This window comes from Sardina pilchardus, chromosome 1, assembly GCF_963854185.1.
Source record: "Sardina pilchardus chromosome 1, fSarPil1.1, whole genome shotgun sequence".
In the NCBI taxonomy this organism is placed as follows: domain Eukaryota; kingdom Metazoa; phylum Chordata; class Actinopteri; order Clupeiformes; family Clupeidae; genus Sardina; species Sardina pilchardus.
Window position 1 is genome coordinate 17,339,556 of NC_084994.1, and position 18,017 is coordinate 17,357,572.

Consider the following 18,017-nt stretch of genomic DNA (forward strand, 5'->3'; position numbering starts at 1 on the left):
GTTGATTATCACATCTCATGTCAGCAGTCTCACCATCCTGAAGGCTATTTTTACACAACAACATAAATCTAAGTATCATCATATAATGTGGCGGCCAAGCGTTCATAGCGACGTCGCTTTTTGATCCTTCGATGTCCACTCTTCCTATCATTGTGAAGCAGAATTCACCAAGCGATATGTACAGAGGGATTTGTTGATATAGCCTTCTTGGCCTGATTTTTATGACTTTTTATGCCTAAAAATAGGGCGAAAATCCATTTTTTAAGTCAATTGGCAGTATTTTCTGATTTAATGGATAACAAAAGAAGATATTCATAATCACCTCTGTAAATGTTTTTTTTATTTGATATATTAACACTACAAACAAATAATTTTCAACCTGGCTTTTTCCAATGGTCAGATTCTTCGCATCAAAACATATATGCAAATTAGCGCATATTTAATTAGACATGACCTAATTAGCATATTTAAACATAAATACAGAAAACTTGCAATACGTTTTTTTTCTCCTATTGCTGTGAGTATTCAACTGGTAAAGTTTCATGAAGATATCTCAAAGTTAAAAATTTTACCCTATTCACCTATGTTGAGGTCATTTTAGGATTTTTACCTTTTTTGCCTTTCTAAAAGCTGTTTTGTAATAAAATGTTAATAAAAAGTGATACATCATATGTCCAACATGAAATAATACTTTTTTTGACAAATATACAATAAAAATCATCATCTTTAACCAAAATGAAAGACATTATTTGAGTTTACAGCAAAAAACGCATGCATTCTAATTGGGGTCATTTTTGACCCCACTCATGGAAGAGTGTAGGTATTGGTAGCCTATGCATCTAAGGGTTAAGAAAAAGCGAATAAAAGAAACATTTTAAAATCTAGTGGGCCTATGCCTCTGAATTACGTAATGCGTCCGAACAGCGGCATCTTGTGGTATATGTTATTGTGCTATCATCGTTCGACATCCTTTATCTGGGAAAAAAAAGAGAAGAAAACCAGCATTTTTCGGGAAGATGGAATCTATTTGGATAGCTGACAACCTGGGTAATCAAGGTAAGATTATTATTGAATTCTATAAAATAAGATTACACTTTATTGTCTGTTACACAAAGGTTACAGATTTTTTTCTTTGACAAGGCTCCAATCACAAGAAACATTCGCACACACATATAAGGATAAGACATGGGGTGTTGAGGTATCAGCTGTGGTAGTCATTTTGTGTTGCTCATGGCTTTTGCAGAAGGGAAGAGGGATTTCTTGTAAATATTCTTCCGGGCCAGTGGTACATTGAAACGCCTGCCTGATGGTAGTAGCTGGAAGGAGTGATGGAGGGGGTCCTCTGTGATCAGGTTGGCTTTCCTGATCACTGAGCGACTGTACAGGGAGCTAGTTATTTTGGCAGCATGGTTTACTATGCAGGAGAGTCTTGTTTTGTGCTTGATGGTGAGTTGGTTGTACCAGGAAGATATATTGAAAGTGAGAACTGATTCAGTGAGGGAGCGGTAGACCAAAGTTAACATGTCCTTGCTGACCTGAAATGTCCTGAGTTTCCTGAGCAGATGGAGTGTTGGAGATGTTGTGCTTTCTTGAATATTGTATTGGTGTGTTGTGAAAAGGACAGGGAAGTGTCTGCACTTGTTCCACTAGCTGACCCTGGATGTTGAGTGGCTGGAACAGAGGTGATGCCTTGTCTCTGCCCCCACAGCATAGCTCCTTTGTTTTTGCGATGTTGAGCTCTAAGGAGATCTCAACAAAACCACTGCCTGCTGGTATCGGGTTAGGACATCAATGTGGGACATGTGTTCAACTAGGCAATGGCATCCGCATATTTAAAAAGTGCCATACCTTCACTGTTACACTGGATGTTGTTAGTGTACACCGAGAGGTAATAATAGTCTGTCAAATGTTCGCTAGTAGTATGCTTATGGAGAGAGAGAGATGCCGCACACCCCGAGTTTCAACAGACTATTTAATATAAAAGCGGTAACGTTTCGGCCTACGGCCTTCTTCAGATCGCATCAGTAGTAGGATACCTAGAATTATTTTGATAGGCGTAATGTTTTCTTATCAAGGCTAATTGCGTTTAACGTTTACACATGGTTGTATTGTAGCCTAGGCTGCTTTTGGCATTTGCACCTGATTTTCTCTCGCAACGTTCACAGCCAAATGGACCGAAAAACCCAACCCAAAATTGTGGGCTTCTTCATGCGACGTAGCCATGGAGGTATTATATAACTGGAGAGCGTGACTAAGTCCCGCCCTCCATACAAATGAATGGCCGATGCTAGGCTAGTAAATCCGGCCAATTTTCGTCAACGCCATATTGAACACTGGACCTCCGATCCAGCGCCAGTCGGCTCTGACCATGCGCAAAGATCCAAAGCTGGAAATGACGCATGGACCTACATTGATCTTTATTGGACATTCTGTAAAAAGAGAGTCATCCTCCAATTCAGAGGGTGGCGATAATGCACATACCTTGCTTGCAGCGTAACAACAAGCAGAAAAAGTTGCTCGGGAACACACACCTGAGTCCAGTGGAGTGTCGCACGGAGTAATGATTGGCTGTAGGTACCCGTTCACCAACATGTACGCGCATGAGAGCTCGTGCCCAACACGGATTTTCGTGCACGGAGCTGGTTCTAAATGCTCCATGAGGCGCCATAATTGAAAATGGCGCTTGCTAACTTGCCGAAGCTAATCAACACAGCCTTGACCCCCTGGACGTAGCCAGCCAACTTCACCCTAGCTCCGCATTTTATAGATAGTGCAAACCGCACCAGCACTCTGAAAGAAGCTGCCAGTGTGCTTGGAGTAGAAGACATGAAAGTCACAGTAAGTGAAAACATGAAGTGTTTGAAGTGAAGTACATCAAATTCCTTAAGTAAATATGGAATTTAATTAATTGCCCTATCCCCCACCGCAGGACACTAGGTGGCTATCACAAGAGAAGGCCATTTCAAATCTTTAGAGAAATCTACCTGCAGTGCAAGCTACATTGAGGAGGCAGAATTAAAGAAGGACCCTGTGACACAGGGGCTGCACAACTACTGTGCAATTTACAGATTTGTTGCAGCTGTCCACCTGCAAGTAGACATCCTGCCCTACCTTGAGAAAAAAAAAATTAAAGCAGCAGGTGAACGGCAACCCGAAGGCTCCTTTCTAGCTCGGGTTGAGGAGAAGGTGACCAATAGGTGCACCCATATTTTTCATTGCATCGCCTTATTATCGCTCTCCTTTCATATAATGTATTTTTTTTTTTACCAAGATGTGAAGCTTGTCTTTATTTGAAACACACACACATTATGTCATTATTTACATTATATAGGCCTATACTGACATTTCTGATATTCATAACAGCAAACTTTATGCAGATTATAGCCCACTATTCATATTACAACTCCACTTCTTAAATTCAGCTGTCTGGTTGAAGCCTCAAAATATTGTAAACATAGCAGGCTAAGCTTATCATACTCTACTGGTTGGACTGTTCAGTTTCCCCACATGTGTTTAAGTTTCAAGGTAAGCTAATACTTTTTCTCCTTGGGACAGGCCCTTTTAAGTCTTGGAGTTGAAAAACATTGTTGGTCAGTCAACTTGAATGCAAGAGTTTTAATCAAATGTCTGCAGCATAGCCTACTAATGATGCTAACCGAATATAACAGTAATTTAGCTAGTCGTCTTCTGTGCGTCAATGCGTTCACGATTGTGAATGTTTTATTTGGATTATATGTGCATGTGGAGGGCGGCTGTCCATTGAGAGCGCACGAGAGCGGGCCAAGGAGAATGAGTTTACTTCTACTGTTTGGTAATTAAGTTGCACGCATAGACCACAAAAGTTGCGGGAGAACAAATGCTTCTACCCGAGCAGCGTCAGGTGCATCAGTGCGACCACCGACATCGCTTCCAAAGATGATCTCGTTGGTTTTCATGGAGACAGACAGCCGCGGTGTGCACGGAGGGTAGGGGCTGTGCGTGTTTGTGTGTATGACAGACGCGCGAGTGACAGAGAGGGAGCGCAGGGAAAGGAAATTCAGCTTTACGAATGCTGCGTGTTTTTCAATAGCGTTTCAAAATAGAAGAAGAAGAATAAATAAATAAATAAATAAGAATAACGAAACGCAATATGTGGCGGCCGGTGCTGAATCTGTGGCGCACCGCCACAAATTTGTCTATGTGTGGGAAACACTGTAGTGTGAATACACACAACTTTTCAGAAAAGTGAGTATTGAATGACTATGCTGTATTACAGAACAATTAAGTGTTAAGTGATTGTGAACTCAATGCTACTTTGGTATTTTCTTTTTTTTATGTGTATTCCAGAGTTATGAATTGGAAAATGCATACTCTAAACTATTAGAGTTTAAATTGACATGACTAAATTGAGGACCCATTGAATTCATAACATTACATTTTACACAGCACTCATTGTATGTGTCTGTCAGAGTCTGAAAATCTCCAGCTCACTTCCTCTCTCATGCCCAGGTCTTGTCAAACTGAAACTAACCGTCGATAAGTGGAAGTGACAGTGTTTTCCTAACCTGAAACATTTACACTAAAACTAGGATAAAATGAATTAAACTATGCTTTCCCTTTTTCTTTGGTGACATGTTTGCATTGGTGTTCAAATGTAGGTGGCACACATTCTGCTATTGTGTTGTTGGCTGCTGTATTCACAGAACACAAATGTTAAACTTGTCCAAGTGCTGTCAAATTGAAACTGTGTGAGCATGAGCAAACATGGCATAGTGACTTTCACAACCTGAATCAGAAAACCAAGACAGAAGTCAGGTGAGCATTACAGATCTTCCCATCCTCTCTGTAGCGCATGTGCTTACCTTGACCTTTCACATGTGAAAGCAGAACAAAGAAAGTACCCTGACATCACTACAGCTAGCCCTTCAGATTTATTTTAGTGTCAGTTACTGGTATGTTCCTCTGCAGTGTGCATCAGGTCAAGATCAAGTATCACCTAAATATGGTAAGAGTAGATGGAACATCACCTACACATGGAAAGAGTAGATACGACATTGCCTAAAGTTTGTAAGAGTATATATTACATCACCTATACATGGTAAACGTATATGTACTGCATGCATGTTTTTAAGCAAATAGAGAGACAGACATTTGTTGACATCCTATTTTACAGTGAATTTGTGTCATGCCATAATGTCAGGTGTTTTCCACATCTATACAGTATATATCATCATTGTCTGTCTGATAATGTAAAGTGCATTTTGATGCTAGATAAGAGGTTAGGCAACAACATTATAACGCTTTATGAATGATTGACAATATTGAAATACTAGCCCCGTTTACATGGACACTTCTATTCCGATTAGAAACGGAAAAACGGCTCAATCGGAATAAAAATTGTCATATACAGTAAACACCTCAATCGGGATGAAAATCCTGATCCGATCAGAATTGTAATCGGAATGAAAGCGGTGGTGTAGTCCTATTCCGAATGAACACCCATGTATACGGTCATTCAGATTGACCGCCAATGAAAAGTAGCAAACAACGGCTATTCCGATCAAAGATTCTAAAGCACTTACAAGCACCTGATCGGAATAGAAAGTAGCCCATGTAAACAGCCGGCTTTTCAATTGGAATAGTTTAATCAGAATAAGAAAAAACTGTCCATGTAAACGGGGCTATTGTTGTCAATCATTATGGTGCTTTACTGAATATTTTATAGCCCTGTGTGTACAACATTATTCATTATTAGTTTTCTGGGCTCGTCTGGTAAATATAAAATATTTTGTTGGGTTTTTGTACCTAATGATGAAATGATGAAAATAGTTTACAATGTGTTTTTACCGTTACTGGTACTATTGTTGTCCCAGAGTATCTGAGTCACAATATATGAACAAAGTTACAAGTGTGTGTAAAGATGGTAATGACCTTTACATTTTTTTACATTTTGGTTTCAATTATATATTTACTATTTAGTCAAGCATTCAAAGGCTGTTTTAGAACATGAAGGATTGATATGTCTCATGGCATGTATAGGACTCTGCATCTGAGAGAGTGAAAACTTCCCTTTTTCTGACCGTCACTGTTTTCAGCATGATCCAAGGTGAGCTGTTTTGCTGTTGATGACTCTGTTTTGCTGTTGTTCTCATGTACAGTATGTGGACAGAACAGAACAGAATAGCTGCAGATCAGACCAGGGGCATGGCTGAGAAAATGTATCTTGTAGTTATTCATACAAACATATACGGACATTAACAAGGAGACAAACAAACAAAACACTTAAATAGAAACAAACAAAACAATGTTTATATTCTACAGTATGTACTATATGAAATATCCATTTACGTATTTTGATCTAACACTTTACAGGTCTCCAAAAAACTTACATGTGTGTGTATGTGTGTTGATCTCAGGTGTATCTGGTGATAGGTGGCACATTAAGGTCCCTCAATCCTCTGTCTGTGCTGTGGCCGGGTCCACTGTGGTCATTCCATGCTCTTTCACTCATCCTCCCAACGTAACAGTGAAGAAGGTTTTGTGGACGATCAGTAACAGGTCGGACGAAGACCTCTTGGAGAATCCAGAGTACATGAGCAGAGCTCAGCACAATGGTGATATGATGAACAACTGCACTCTGACTCTCAGAGATGTAGACCTATCAGACAGTAGAGTGTATTATGTAAGGATTTTAACAGATGAACAGGAAGTGTATCCTCTGCCAACAGAGCCGATTGGAGTCACACTGTTAGTTACTGGTGAGTTGAGTGGTATTGTAATTTGTCATGATGCTCAGCTATGAGAGAATGTGTCATTTGTCAAGATTCTTTTATATATTCACTTAGCGGATGCCTTATATGTTGATTATTACCGATTTCAAACTCCCTAGAGCAACTCGGAGATAGGTGCCTTTGCTGTAACAGACAATAATCAAACTGAATACTTATCTGATCTGCATCTCAAAGTGTTCAGATTTGTGTTTTTGTTTGTCTCTCCAAAGATCTTTCTGTTGAGGGGGCTGGGCCTGTGGTTGAGGGAGAAGAGGCGAGGCTGAGATGCAAACACTCCTGTGGGTTTGATGACAACAACCCCACAGTGACATGGACAAAGAACGGCCAAGGTGTACTTACTAGACAAACAGACAACAGCGATCTTGTCCTCCAGAACATCAGGATTGAGGATGAGGGTTATTATTCCTGTGCGTTAACAGATGATGAAAGACATCCATCCAAAGAAGTGATGCTCAGAGTGATGTGTAAGTAGCATAACAACCCGGAAATCAAACATACATCATACAAACATTATGTAACTGTTTTGTACAGTTAAGCACATTTGATTTTGGGACAAATCATATAGTTTCGGGGCAGATGTCGTTCAGTCACTATGTTCATATCCCTTGAAATCCCTCTACCAATAATACCTCATTATGGTCCAGTTATTCTGGTGTGACTCTGAAGTGCAGCAGTGATGGAACCCACCAGTGTCTATTACAACTGGTTTAGGTTTTTTTTTTTTTTTTTAAAGAAAAATGAAACAGTCTAAGTTTTAGTGACAGACCAGATATTATATTATCACTGGGGCGTACTTTGAACATACTGACTATAACTGCTATGTGGCCAAAACAAATATGGTGCCAGGAATTTCACAGTGAAGCACATATGATTTTGGGACAACACATATAGATTCTAGATAGATGTCTTTCAGGAAACAGGTTCTTATCCCTTGCATGTATCCATCTGTTACATTTTGTTAAGGTTCTCCTAATAATACCTCAGCAATGTTCAAACGTGGTGTCTATAGGCAGCTCCAGATTACAAAAACTGCAACAAAAACAGTTTGGTCCAACCTAGACCATGAAACATAACAAACTGTTCCAGCCAATCACGGACAAGATGTCAGCTTCAATTGCAGGGGTGAGAGGGGCCAGCTAGTTTGCTGTTTTGTTTGAAATATTACAGTTTTTTACGATTGTTTACACACTAAAATATTTTTTTTCACACAATTTGCAAAATTTTACTCCAAGGAGCAAAACACCTCCACCGATTTGCACAACATTACACACAATGTCTACTTCACCCTTTTTGCAAAACATTACACACAGTGATTTGTACAACTCTACACACATTTCCACACCTTAGACACAGATAAGGATTGTGAGGTTACTTCCTTGTCATTACAAAGCCCCAGATTGCCAATGACTACACTAATGAACGAATTGGATAATCACATCCACCAGGTGTGTAAGCACACATGTGCAAAATTGAAAACGCAGCACTCAGGTGTGCTATACAGTCTTGTTGCTTTTACAGTAGTTGCTCTTCAGAGTCGAAGTGTATGTACTTTATGCAGTAGTTTTTTGTTTGTCTACAGATTTTATTTGTTCAATTGATTTCATTGTTGGTTGATTACTGTAACTGATTAGAAATACTGTAAGTATTGAAAGAAATACTTGACATATTCAGTCTACAGCAGTCTTCAGTGTTGTAGGCTACAGTGCAAGTGCAAGTTTATAGACCTATTTATGTACACTTTCCCTATGTCGAACTAATCATGAAGAATGTTGTGGGTTTGTCACTATTTTTTGGACATCTAAATGATCCCTTACATAACAATGTCTGGACAAAAATCTAGCACATGCTATTTCCTAATTTTTCTTTTTACAAATGTGTTTTGCATTTATCACTGCAGTGTGAAACTGGCTGCAATAGTGTCTGATCATTGAGGACTGTGTTTGTTAAATGACAACTAATAGCATTTTTACAAATATGTGTATATGTTTTGACTGAAGTGTGTATGTTTTGACTGAAGTGTGTATGTTTTGACTGAAGTGTGTTTGTTTTGACTGAAGTGCTTCATTTTGCAAAGAATCTAGGAATTATGCAAAATGAGTGTGGCGTTTGGATACCTGTGCTTAAATTTTGTTAAAAAGAACTCGGTTTGAAAAATTGTGTGTAAGCAATTGGAAAAAACTGTAACAGAATATGTTACCCAACTGCTTGGAGAACTTTTTAAGCTTCTTTCCCAAATATCTCAGCAGTGTCCAGTTTCTCTGGAGCAGAACAACTGGTTTAAAATAATTTAAGTAAAAGTCAGTCCAATGACAGTCCAGATTCAAATTATCACTGAAGTCAGCTTTGAGCACACTGAATATTAGTGTGTGGCCATAAAGAAATATGGTGCCAGTAATCAGCTGTACAGAAGAAAGAAAGGCAATGTTACAGAGGTAGAAGAATGCAGTCTTGGTGAGGAACATAATGCGGGGACCGAAACTGAATGTTCAATATGAGTGTCTCACTATTACTGCTGTGTCTCTTTCACTATACGTAGTTTCTTTCATTGAACGACATTTCCACTTCTCTTGAGTGTTTTCACACTGATGGGTTCTGTTGTCTTTATATGTTTCAGACGCACCAAGAAACACCTCAGCATTGGTCAGTCAGTCTAATGAAATAGTGGAGGGTAGTTTAGTGAGACTGAACTGTAGCAGTGATGCCAACCCACCAGTGGAGAGCTACACCTGGTTTAAGAAGATTGGTGTAACCATCACACAGTTAGCTACAGGGCAAGTTTACACTATTCCTAAGGTCAGCTCCAAACACACTGGCTACTACTACTGTAAGGCCAAGAACCAGTATGGTACCAGTAATTCTTCAGATGTCTACCTGAATGTGCAGTGTAAGTATCTCACATTTTGATTCACTGTGGCAACACAGAACGTCAATATACACTTACTGCACATTGCTGAATGCACATCTTAATTCCATGACAGAATTTGTATACTGCCAGTATGCTGATGAGCAATTATTCCTGTTACAGATGCACCAAGAAACACCTCAGCATTATTGGTCAGTCCATCTGGTGAAATAGTGGAGGGCAGCTCAGTGAGACTGACCTGTAGCAGCGTTGCCAACCCACCAGTGGAGAGCTACACTTGGTTTAAGAAGACTGGAGTATCCATCACACAGTTAGTTACAGAGCAAGTCTCCACCATTCCTAACCCATCAGTGGAGAGCTACAACTGGCTTAATGTGGATGAGACTACAACATTACCCATGACAACAGTGTCTATTTACAACATCAGCAACATCAGCTTTGAACAAACTGGATATTACTACTGTCAGGCAGACAACAAGCATGGCGCCAATAATTCTTCTGTGATTCACCTGGAAGTTTTTTGTGAGTAACATGTCTGAGCGGTTATCATTTAATATGCCGCATTTATGGACCCTACATGGAAGCTCAATGGCTTTGAGGCTGTTTAACACACAACTTGCTATTTTCATCGGGAAATAAATTAGCAAAAAGGATTATAATTAATTGTTTAGTGTGTACAAAGGTACTAAATGGTGCTAAATGTGCTTGGGCCTATACTTGACAACTAATCTGTTATGTCAGTTTTGTTCCACTTTCAGACAACCTTAATATTATATGTGGGACAGTATGCATTGTATTATTGAAGACAATAACATCATATTATCATGTTTAAACAACACAATACTCCTAAGGAATTACACATGCACAATTGTTTGAAACAGATGCCCCAAAGAACATCGCTGCATCAATAAGCCCACAGGATGACATACGTGAGGGCAGTTCAGTGAATCTGACCTGCAGCAGTGACGCCAACCCACCAGTGGAGAGCTACACCTGGTACAAGAGTGGAACTGTTCCTTCTCGCATAGGATCTGGGCAGGAGCTCAGGATCATTGACCTCAACTCTGACCACTCTGGACGCTACTACTGCGAGGGACAGAACTCATTTGGCTTCAACAGGTCTCGTGAGGTTTACCTGGAGGTACAATGTGAGTAGTGTGATCATGTAACTCAGCTAAACTAACATCTGTTTGAGCAAGGTAAAATCATCACTACAAGGCCACCTGACTAATTCTAATGCTAATATTTTGATTAACACTAGAAGCGCCAAGCGCCGGTCATTTGACCACTGACGCGTATTCCTAGAAGCGCCGTGTGGGTTTGACCTAGATATACCTAGAACTGCCGGGCTGCGGTCATTTGACCGCAGCGATTACAAAAAAAAAAAAATCTTTTCACTCGATTAAATTCCAGGACCCTACGTTCACGACTTTTCCTAAATACGCCTGTTTTGTCACCCAGAATTTTTACATGATCGAAAGCACACCGGTACAAGCTAGTTTAGAGCTATTTTGCGCTCATTATGTGACAACACTATGTTGTCTCGCGTTCGGCCATGTTTGTCCAGGCTGCTATTCTCTTTTCTCACAGCAGATGTCGCAAGGGTTAACTGACCGTCGGGCATGAGAATAATATTTTACCATAAAACATAGTTTATATATGTGCAATATGTATTATACATGTGATTTATTTTAATAACTATTTTTCATTTACATGGCATAGTCTATGGAGGCGATTTACAGTGGTAAAATGCGAGTTTGTTTTGAAAACGTTGCGACGTTCTATTAGGCAGGCCTACATATGTAAACAATATTTTCAGCTGAAATTCGTCCGTCGTAGCCTATTTATGTACGTAGGGCGCGTATGCCTACGTACATTCATAGTTGTATATCTTATCTTCTATTTGTATGGAGTGAGATAGCTGTCAATATAGTGTCATAGATTTGATGCACGTTCGTATTTGTCTGTAGTCGTGCATAAAATAAATATTTGTGAGTTCCCAAATGAGTCCAGTCGTGCATAAAATATATTGTGTGTAGCCTATTTTATCCATCAGAATACGGATGGGGAAAAAAATACGAATTCAAAAATTACAAGTAGCCTACGAAATCAAACTTTACAGGTAGGCTTTCATTTATGAGTAGCCTAGGCTACGACTTCGCACAAGTGACTGAACTGTCAAAATACGTCATCGCCACACAACCATTCTCATTGTCGTTGGTGGATGTAAAGAGCAACACCAGGACGTCCCTCTTTCATATTCTAGTGCTGGAACGGCAAGTGGCGCAGCGTTATCTTCCCCGACTGCGATGCTGAAGGCCCGGGTTCACATCCTGGCAGGGGCGTCAAATCATAGTTCACTGACTGAATTCTTTGACCGTTTTTGAACGTCGACGTACAATTATGTTTTGTTAATGTTTTTTTAATAACAAGCTCTCTGAAATTTGTTTACCATTAACGAAAAATAATTTCGCCAGGCAATAATTTTCTAAGCCAAATTGAGCCGCCAGTTAGACTTTGCATCTAAAAATAATTATATCAGAGACACACGCGAAAAATAAACGCGAGCCTATAAACGATTCCCACTGGATACACCATATATTGTGCTCGTTGCTACGATAGGCTACACAGGACTCAGCATGTTCTGTAGACATGAAGTGGCAAATAAAGCCATTATCAGCCATGAAGCCAGCCGTTATTCTCAAAGCAAATGGCTTCGGGCTACATAACACAGTGTCCATTGCAAACATAGCCTATTTGAAACCGATCATTCCCCCTCCCCCATACACGTCTAACCAGTTCACTGGCGGGGTGGGGGTAGTTTTGCTACGTGTGGATATGATCTTAGGCTACAGACATCACTGTGAAGCTGGCTGTTTGTTGTTTACATGCAACTGGTGGAAGAATGCGCAATCATGTTTCATCGTATGCGCGTTTTAGAATGTTTGAATTCGCCAGCATGCGTGTAGGCTAGTTGTGTGAATAGAAAAGAATAGAATATACTTTATTGATGCCTTGCTCAAAAGTACTTCTGCCATAGCCTACCCAGGTCGGGAATCGAACCAGCTACTCTCAGGCCTCGAGGCTGAAGCTCTTACCAGTGGGCTACGGCTCTGTCCCTTCACATCGTGGATGTGTGTCTCAATTCAAAATCACGAATTCACAATAGGCCTATAGCTGTTTTTCAGCAGACATCGAAACATAGCCTACACATTCGCAAAACGGAGAATATCTTTTTCACTCATCATTTTTATTTAGCCTAGGCTACTTCTCGCGCCTATGCCTGCTCAGCATTTCTGCTCTCTCTATCTCCCTCCCTCCGAGGTAGCTAGACCCTAGATGCTTCTCCCTAAATGAATGAACATTGTCTTAGAAAGTAGCCGCGGTAGCCTGTAAAATGCGGCATGAAATCCTGGCTACTGTGTAATTGAAACCAGACTAGGTTAGGCTCTTTGTTCGGTCCCATCATTTTCGGCGGCGCGAACATAGACCTATTAAATGAATAGAAGTGAATTTGGGGAGTGAATTAAAACTAGCCATCCATTCATTTTAGAGCTTAGATTATCTGCCCAAACCCGAACTGCGGGTTACGGATCTCGAGATCCAACAACACCGGTGTTGGGTCGACATTTTTCATCCTACCCCTCCCGTCGGGTCAGGCTCCTAATCACAGAACGCGTATGCCTCCGTTTTAAAATAGCCAACATTTCTAAGTAGGCTAGCATACAAAATGTAACGAAATATAAAAAATGAAATACTATGAAAAAGTTGAAAGTCAAGTTTGCTCAAGGTTTGTTCAAGAACTCCTCCAGAGTTTTTACCTCAAACAACACAAATCAACACAAATAAATGAACAGATAACTCAAACGTGCTGTAGACCTGTCATAATGAAACAACCACAGACAACACAGTCTGACAAATGTATTCAAACTAGAGGTGGGCATAGATTAATTTTGTTAATCTAGATTAATCTCACTGTAATCTTGAAATTAATCTAGATTAATCTAGATTAATTTTAGGTGCACCAGCGCAAAATTTAGGTGCACCCACATTTTTCATTGCCTCGCCTTTAACGCTAAAAGGTCACATTTTTATTGCTGTCCTTTCATATAATGATTTTTTAACAACAAAAAGTCTAGAAAAACCTTGAAACACAATAAAAGATTTTTTTCTTTACAAAATTATTTATATAAGCCTATTCTACATACTGAAATGTCTGATATTCATGACAGCACACTTTATGCAGATTGCAGCCTACTATTCATATTACAACTCTGCCTCTTTAATTCAGCTGTCTGCCTGAAACCTCAAAATGTAAACAAAGTAGCATAGTTGGCTAGTTTATCATAGTTTACTAGTTGGACTGCTCAGTTTCCCCACGTGTGTTTACTGTAAGTTTCAATGTGGGCTAATACTTTTTCTCCTTTCGAGTTTTGGAGTTGGAAAACATTGGTATTGAGATTATCATCCAACTCATGCAGGAGTGACTTGAATGTAAGAGTTTTAATCAACTTTCTGCAGCAATGATGCTAACCGTAATTTATATTAATTTAGCTAACGTCTTCTATATGCATCATTGCTTTCACGATAGTGAATGTTTTATTTGGATTAAATGTGCATGTCGAGGGGCGGGTCGCGACTCGCGAGTGTCCATTGAGCGCGCACGGGAGAGTGAGGGAGAGGGAGAGGGAGAGGGAGAGCAAGAGAAAGCGGGCCAAGGAGAGGGGGTTACTTCTATTAGGAATGAGCGATCAGGTGCCGATTCGGGAGGGGTCTGAGCTTATCGTCCATGTTGGGAGGATGTATCATTGGTTACTGTTTGGTAAAGCTGCATGCATAGTCTACAATGACAACTTGTGAAAGAAAGCAGCCGAGCAGCGTCAGGTGCACCAGTGTGACCTAGACTTTTTTCAGGCGCACTCTTAAACATTGGCGTTCGCGCTAAGATATCAATGTGAAAGTGATCATAGCTTGCGTGGTATAGACCCAGCTCCCAGCCCAACTTTGAGAACAGATTAACGCCGATATTTTTTTTTATCGCCCGATAAGAGTTGCACGATAACGCAGCACGTTAACGCCGATAATGGCCCACCACTAATTCAAACGATTTGATTCGTGCACAAAGCGCCATCTAGCTGTCATTATGTGTAAGTAACAGCCTCCCAGTGTAAGGACTCAGCGGTCTTTTGACCGCCTCGCCGCGCTTTAAGTAGTTCACAACAGCACGGCGCTTCTAGTAGGTCGTCAAAGCGGTCAAATGACCGGGGCGCGGCGCTTCTAGGTATAAGTGGGTCAGAGGGGCGCGGCGCTTCTAGTGTTAAGCATATTGTTTTTCTAGTTAATGAGACATTTATTATTTGTATTATGTATTGGGTTTGACTTAAGATCAAGTCATTGAGCAATTAAATCATCAAATTGCTTTGCATGACTTTTTGTGGCTATTGTGTTGTGACTATTGGCTGCGATGGTCACTGTGTCAATTACAGTTCTGTTCTATTAATGTTGGTCGTGCTCAATAAAATATGTTCTTTATCAAATGGTTGTCTGTTCAAGATGTCAGTGCTGACGGAAAAAAAAACGATATCCAGACTGTGTTTATGTGTTCTTTTGTCTCCCTCACTTCTTCCCCAGTCTTGCCGTGGCAGAACATTGCTGTTGTTGTTGCAATGGGATCAGTCCCATTAACCGTCATTGTGCTGTACTGCCTTATCTACAAAGGGTGAGAGACACCAGTTTTGTGTTCAATGACATGCATCCATTTTCTAACTTTTACAGCCTGCTCAATCTAATTGAATGTTGGAATCAGGCAGCAACAGTCATCTCTGTAGAACAGCTTGTTGTGTTACTTTTCTTTCCTAGTTAATCATTCAGTGTCTACCTCTCATCATTTCAGAGTGAAGAAATGTTCAAAACATGCTCACACACTGGTGAGTGTCTTGGTTCACTTATTTCTGCCGAGAATTCCCAAAGTATTTTTCTCCACTATTTAATCTGGGTTGAGATTACATTAAACCAACACTAAAGCACTTTTCCTCTGTTTATCCAGCAAATAACAATGTCCATAGACAAGGTAGCGTATGTTGCATGATTTTATGAAAGTATGATGTGTTGCGACATCGAAGCAAGTCAAATGTGTAGTTTCTTATGTCTCATTCCATCGAACTACAGATCCGATACCCGATCTGGCAAACTTAATAGTGCGGTTATAACTGATAGATGGCCGCAGCGTGAATGCAGAAGTGCCATTCACCCTGTTACGAGTTGATGAACCACTGAAATTATTTTGGAAACATTATTTTAACATACAAAAAACTCTTTGGTGTTGCTTTAAGTGATCACTTAGGAATAATTACTATTACGGTTAGTTTTTTTTTTTCGGCTAAAAATGCTACATTTCAATGAGGAATGCTTTTTTGTTTGCTATCCTCAGGCGACTGTTCATGGTGTTTATGAGGAAGTCCCAGCTCTCCTCCAAGCGACCTCCGTTCCTGCTCAAACAGTGGACTCAGGTGACCAAGATGATGTCCAGTACGCCAGCGTTCAGTTCAAGAGATCTGGAGTTCAGCAGGTGCCACTGTACTCCACAGCCCAGAAGCCCAAGCCACACACCCAGCTGCAGGAGGAAGGGGAGGTGGAGTACGCAGCAGTCAACTTCTCTAGACCCACTGCTGCCACCCAGTGAGTGGAATGAGGCATTACACAATACAGAGGACCTTTGTTCCTTGTTGTATTCACATTCCACCACCCAGAGGCATTACACAAAATCAAAACATAAATCAGTCAACCAGGGGATATTCCTGTGTGGTTTAGTGACAATTCTGGGTAAGTTAACCCAGAGTAAGCGGTAAACCTTCTAAAAGAAGAGCTGCATAGTTTCATTCTCCCAACAAAATAATGCCATTGGGCTCTTGTTGTAGGAGGTTACCACTTACTTTGAGTTAACTTATCCAGGTTTGTCACTAAACCAAGTACTTGGAATACTCCCCTGATCTCATGTGAATAACGTTTGAGACATTGGTAGAATTAATTGGCAGACTAATCACAATCCATCCATCCATCCATCCATCTACCCATCAAACAATCCATCCATCTATCTATCTATCTATCTATCTATCTATCTATCTATCTATCTATCTATCTATCCATCCATCCATCCATCCATCCATCCATCCATCCATCCATCCATCCATCCATCCATCCATCCATCCATCCATCCATCCATCCATCCATCCATCCATCCATCCATCCATCCATCCATCCATCCATCCATTCATTTACCTATCAAACAACCCATCTATAAAACAATCAAATTAATCAGCTGATGTACTGCAAGTTGCTTTTCACACCCATGCCATGTGATAAGCGCTGGGCTCACTTTAGTGTGTTGGTGTTCTCATTCTCATCAGACGGCCTGCAAACACAGTGATCTACAGCAAGTCCACAAACAGAAAAATGAACTCGAAGAGACCACGGGACTCTCCGCCAGCTCCACCAAGCCCAGCTGGAGTCTGATGGTAGTGCTCGTGAAGCAAGCAGTGTGCTGTGTGCAGTTTCTGGATATGCTCAGATTGTCTAATTATTACCTCCGCCAAGGAAGTTATGTTTTCATCGGGGTTTGTCTGTCTGTCTGTCTGTGAGCAAGATAACTCAAAAAGAAATGGATGGATTTTGATGAAATTTCCAGGGAAGTTCTGAAATGACCCAAGGAAGAAATCATTAAATTTGAGGGAGTGATCCGTATCACCGTTTGGATTCAGGAGGCGGTTATGTTTGGTTATGTAATGGCATGGTATGGCTGTGTGATGGCCGTGTGGTGGCGATTTCAATAGGCTAGGTTCAAATGTATGACAACCAAGAAGAACAATGCAGGCGGAGGTCTGTGCTCTCTGAGTGCTTTTCTAGTTGCTGTATGAGTTCACTATTTGACATCGTTTATGTGAGTACCCATATCATGATGAATTTTGTATGCTATGCTGTGGAATCCTTTTCTTTTCCCGTGCATGCACATACAGACATGGACAGGAACACATATGTGTATACACTCACACTCACAAACACACAAAAAAACAAACAAACACACACACACACGACACGTGCAATAGACTGCAGAATAGTTGTTCCTGTAACTGTGCCTGCTTTACTTTTGCCTTACTTTCAATTCACGCTAACACAAACACATAGACGCACATGCGCGTGTGCACACACACACACACACACACACACACACACAAACACGTACTGTACATGCTCACACACACTGTTCAGCAGACCAAAAAGGTCACTCCTGTCTGTCCCTTAAATTCCATGCCATTTCTTTTCACACCAGATTTAAATGTATGACTTAAGCAACATATCTGATTCTCTTTCAGTTTTTTGAAACAATA

The 18,017-nt window shown here is 40.5% G+C and overlaps 1 protein-coding gene across 1 annotated transcript; it reads left to right on the top strand.

Moving 5' to 3' along the window:
• Positions 1-4,963: 4,963 nt before the first annotated feature.
• Positions 4,964-18,017, top strand: LOC134083317 (B-cell receptor CD22-like). The gene is made up of 11 exons (XM_062539598.1): positions 4,964-4,984; positions 5,959-6,085; positions 6,396-6,737; positions 6,980-7,234; positions 9,385-9,654; positions 9,796-10,155; positions 10,515-10,781; positions 15,265-15,352; positions 15,527-15,560; positions 16,064-16,311; positions 17,040-18,017. Exons 2-11 carry the CDS (start codon positions 6,076-6,078, stop codon positions 17,143-17,145), a joined length of 1,980 nt encoding a protein of 659 aa, XP_062395582.1. The 5' UTR covers positions 4,964-4,984; positions 5,959-6,075; the 3' UTR covers positions 17,146-18,017.

Coding starts and splice junctions, on each gene's coding strand:
- LOC134083317 (XM_062539598.1), top strand. Junction 10,156..10,514: donor GATTCACCTGGAAGTTTTTT/GTGAGTAACATG, acceptor TGTTTGAAACAG/ATGCCCCAAAGAACATCGCT. Junction 15,353..15,526: donor TACTGCCTTATCTACAAAGG/GTGAGAGACACC, acceptor TCATCATTTCAG/AGTGAAGAAATGTTCAAAAC.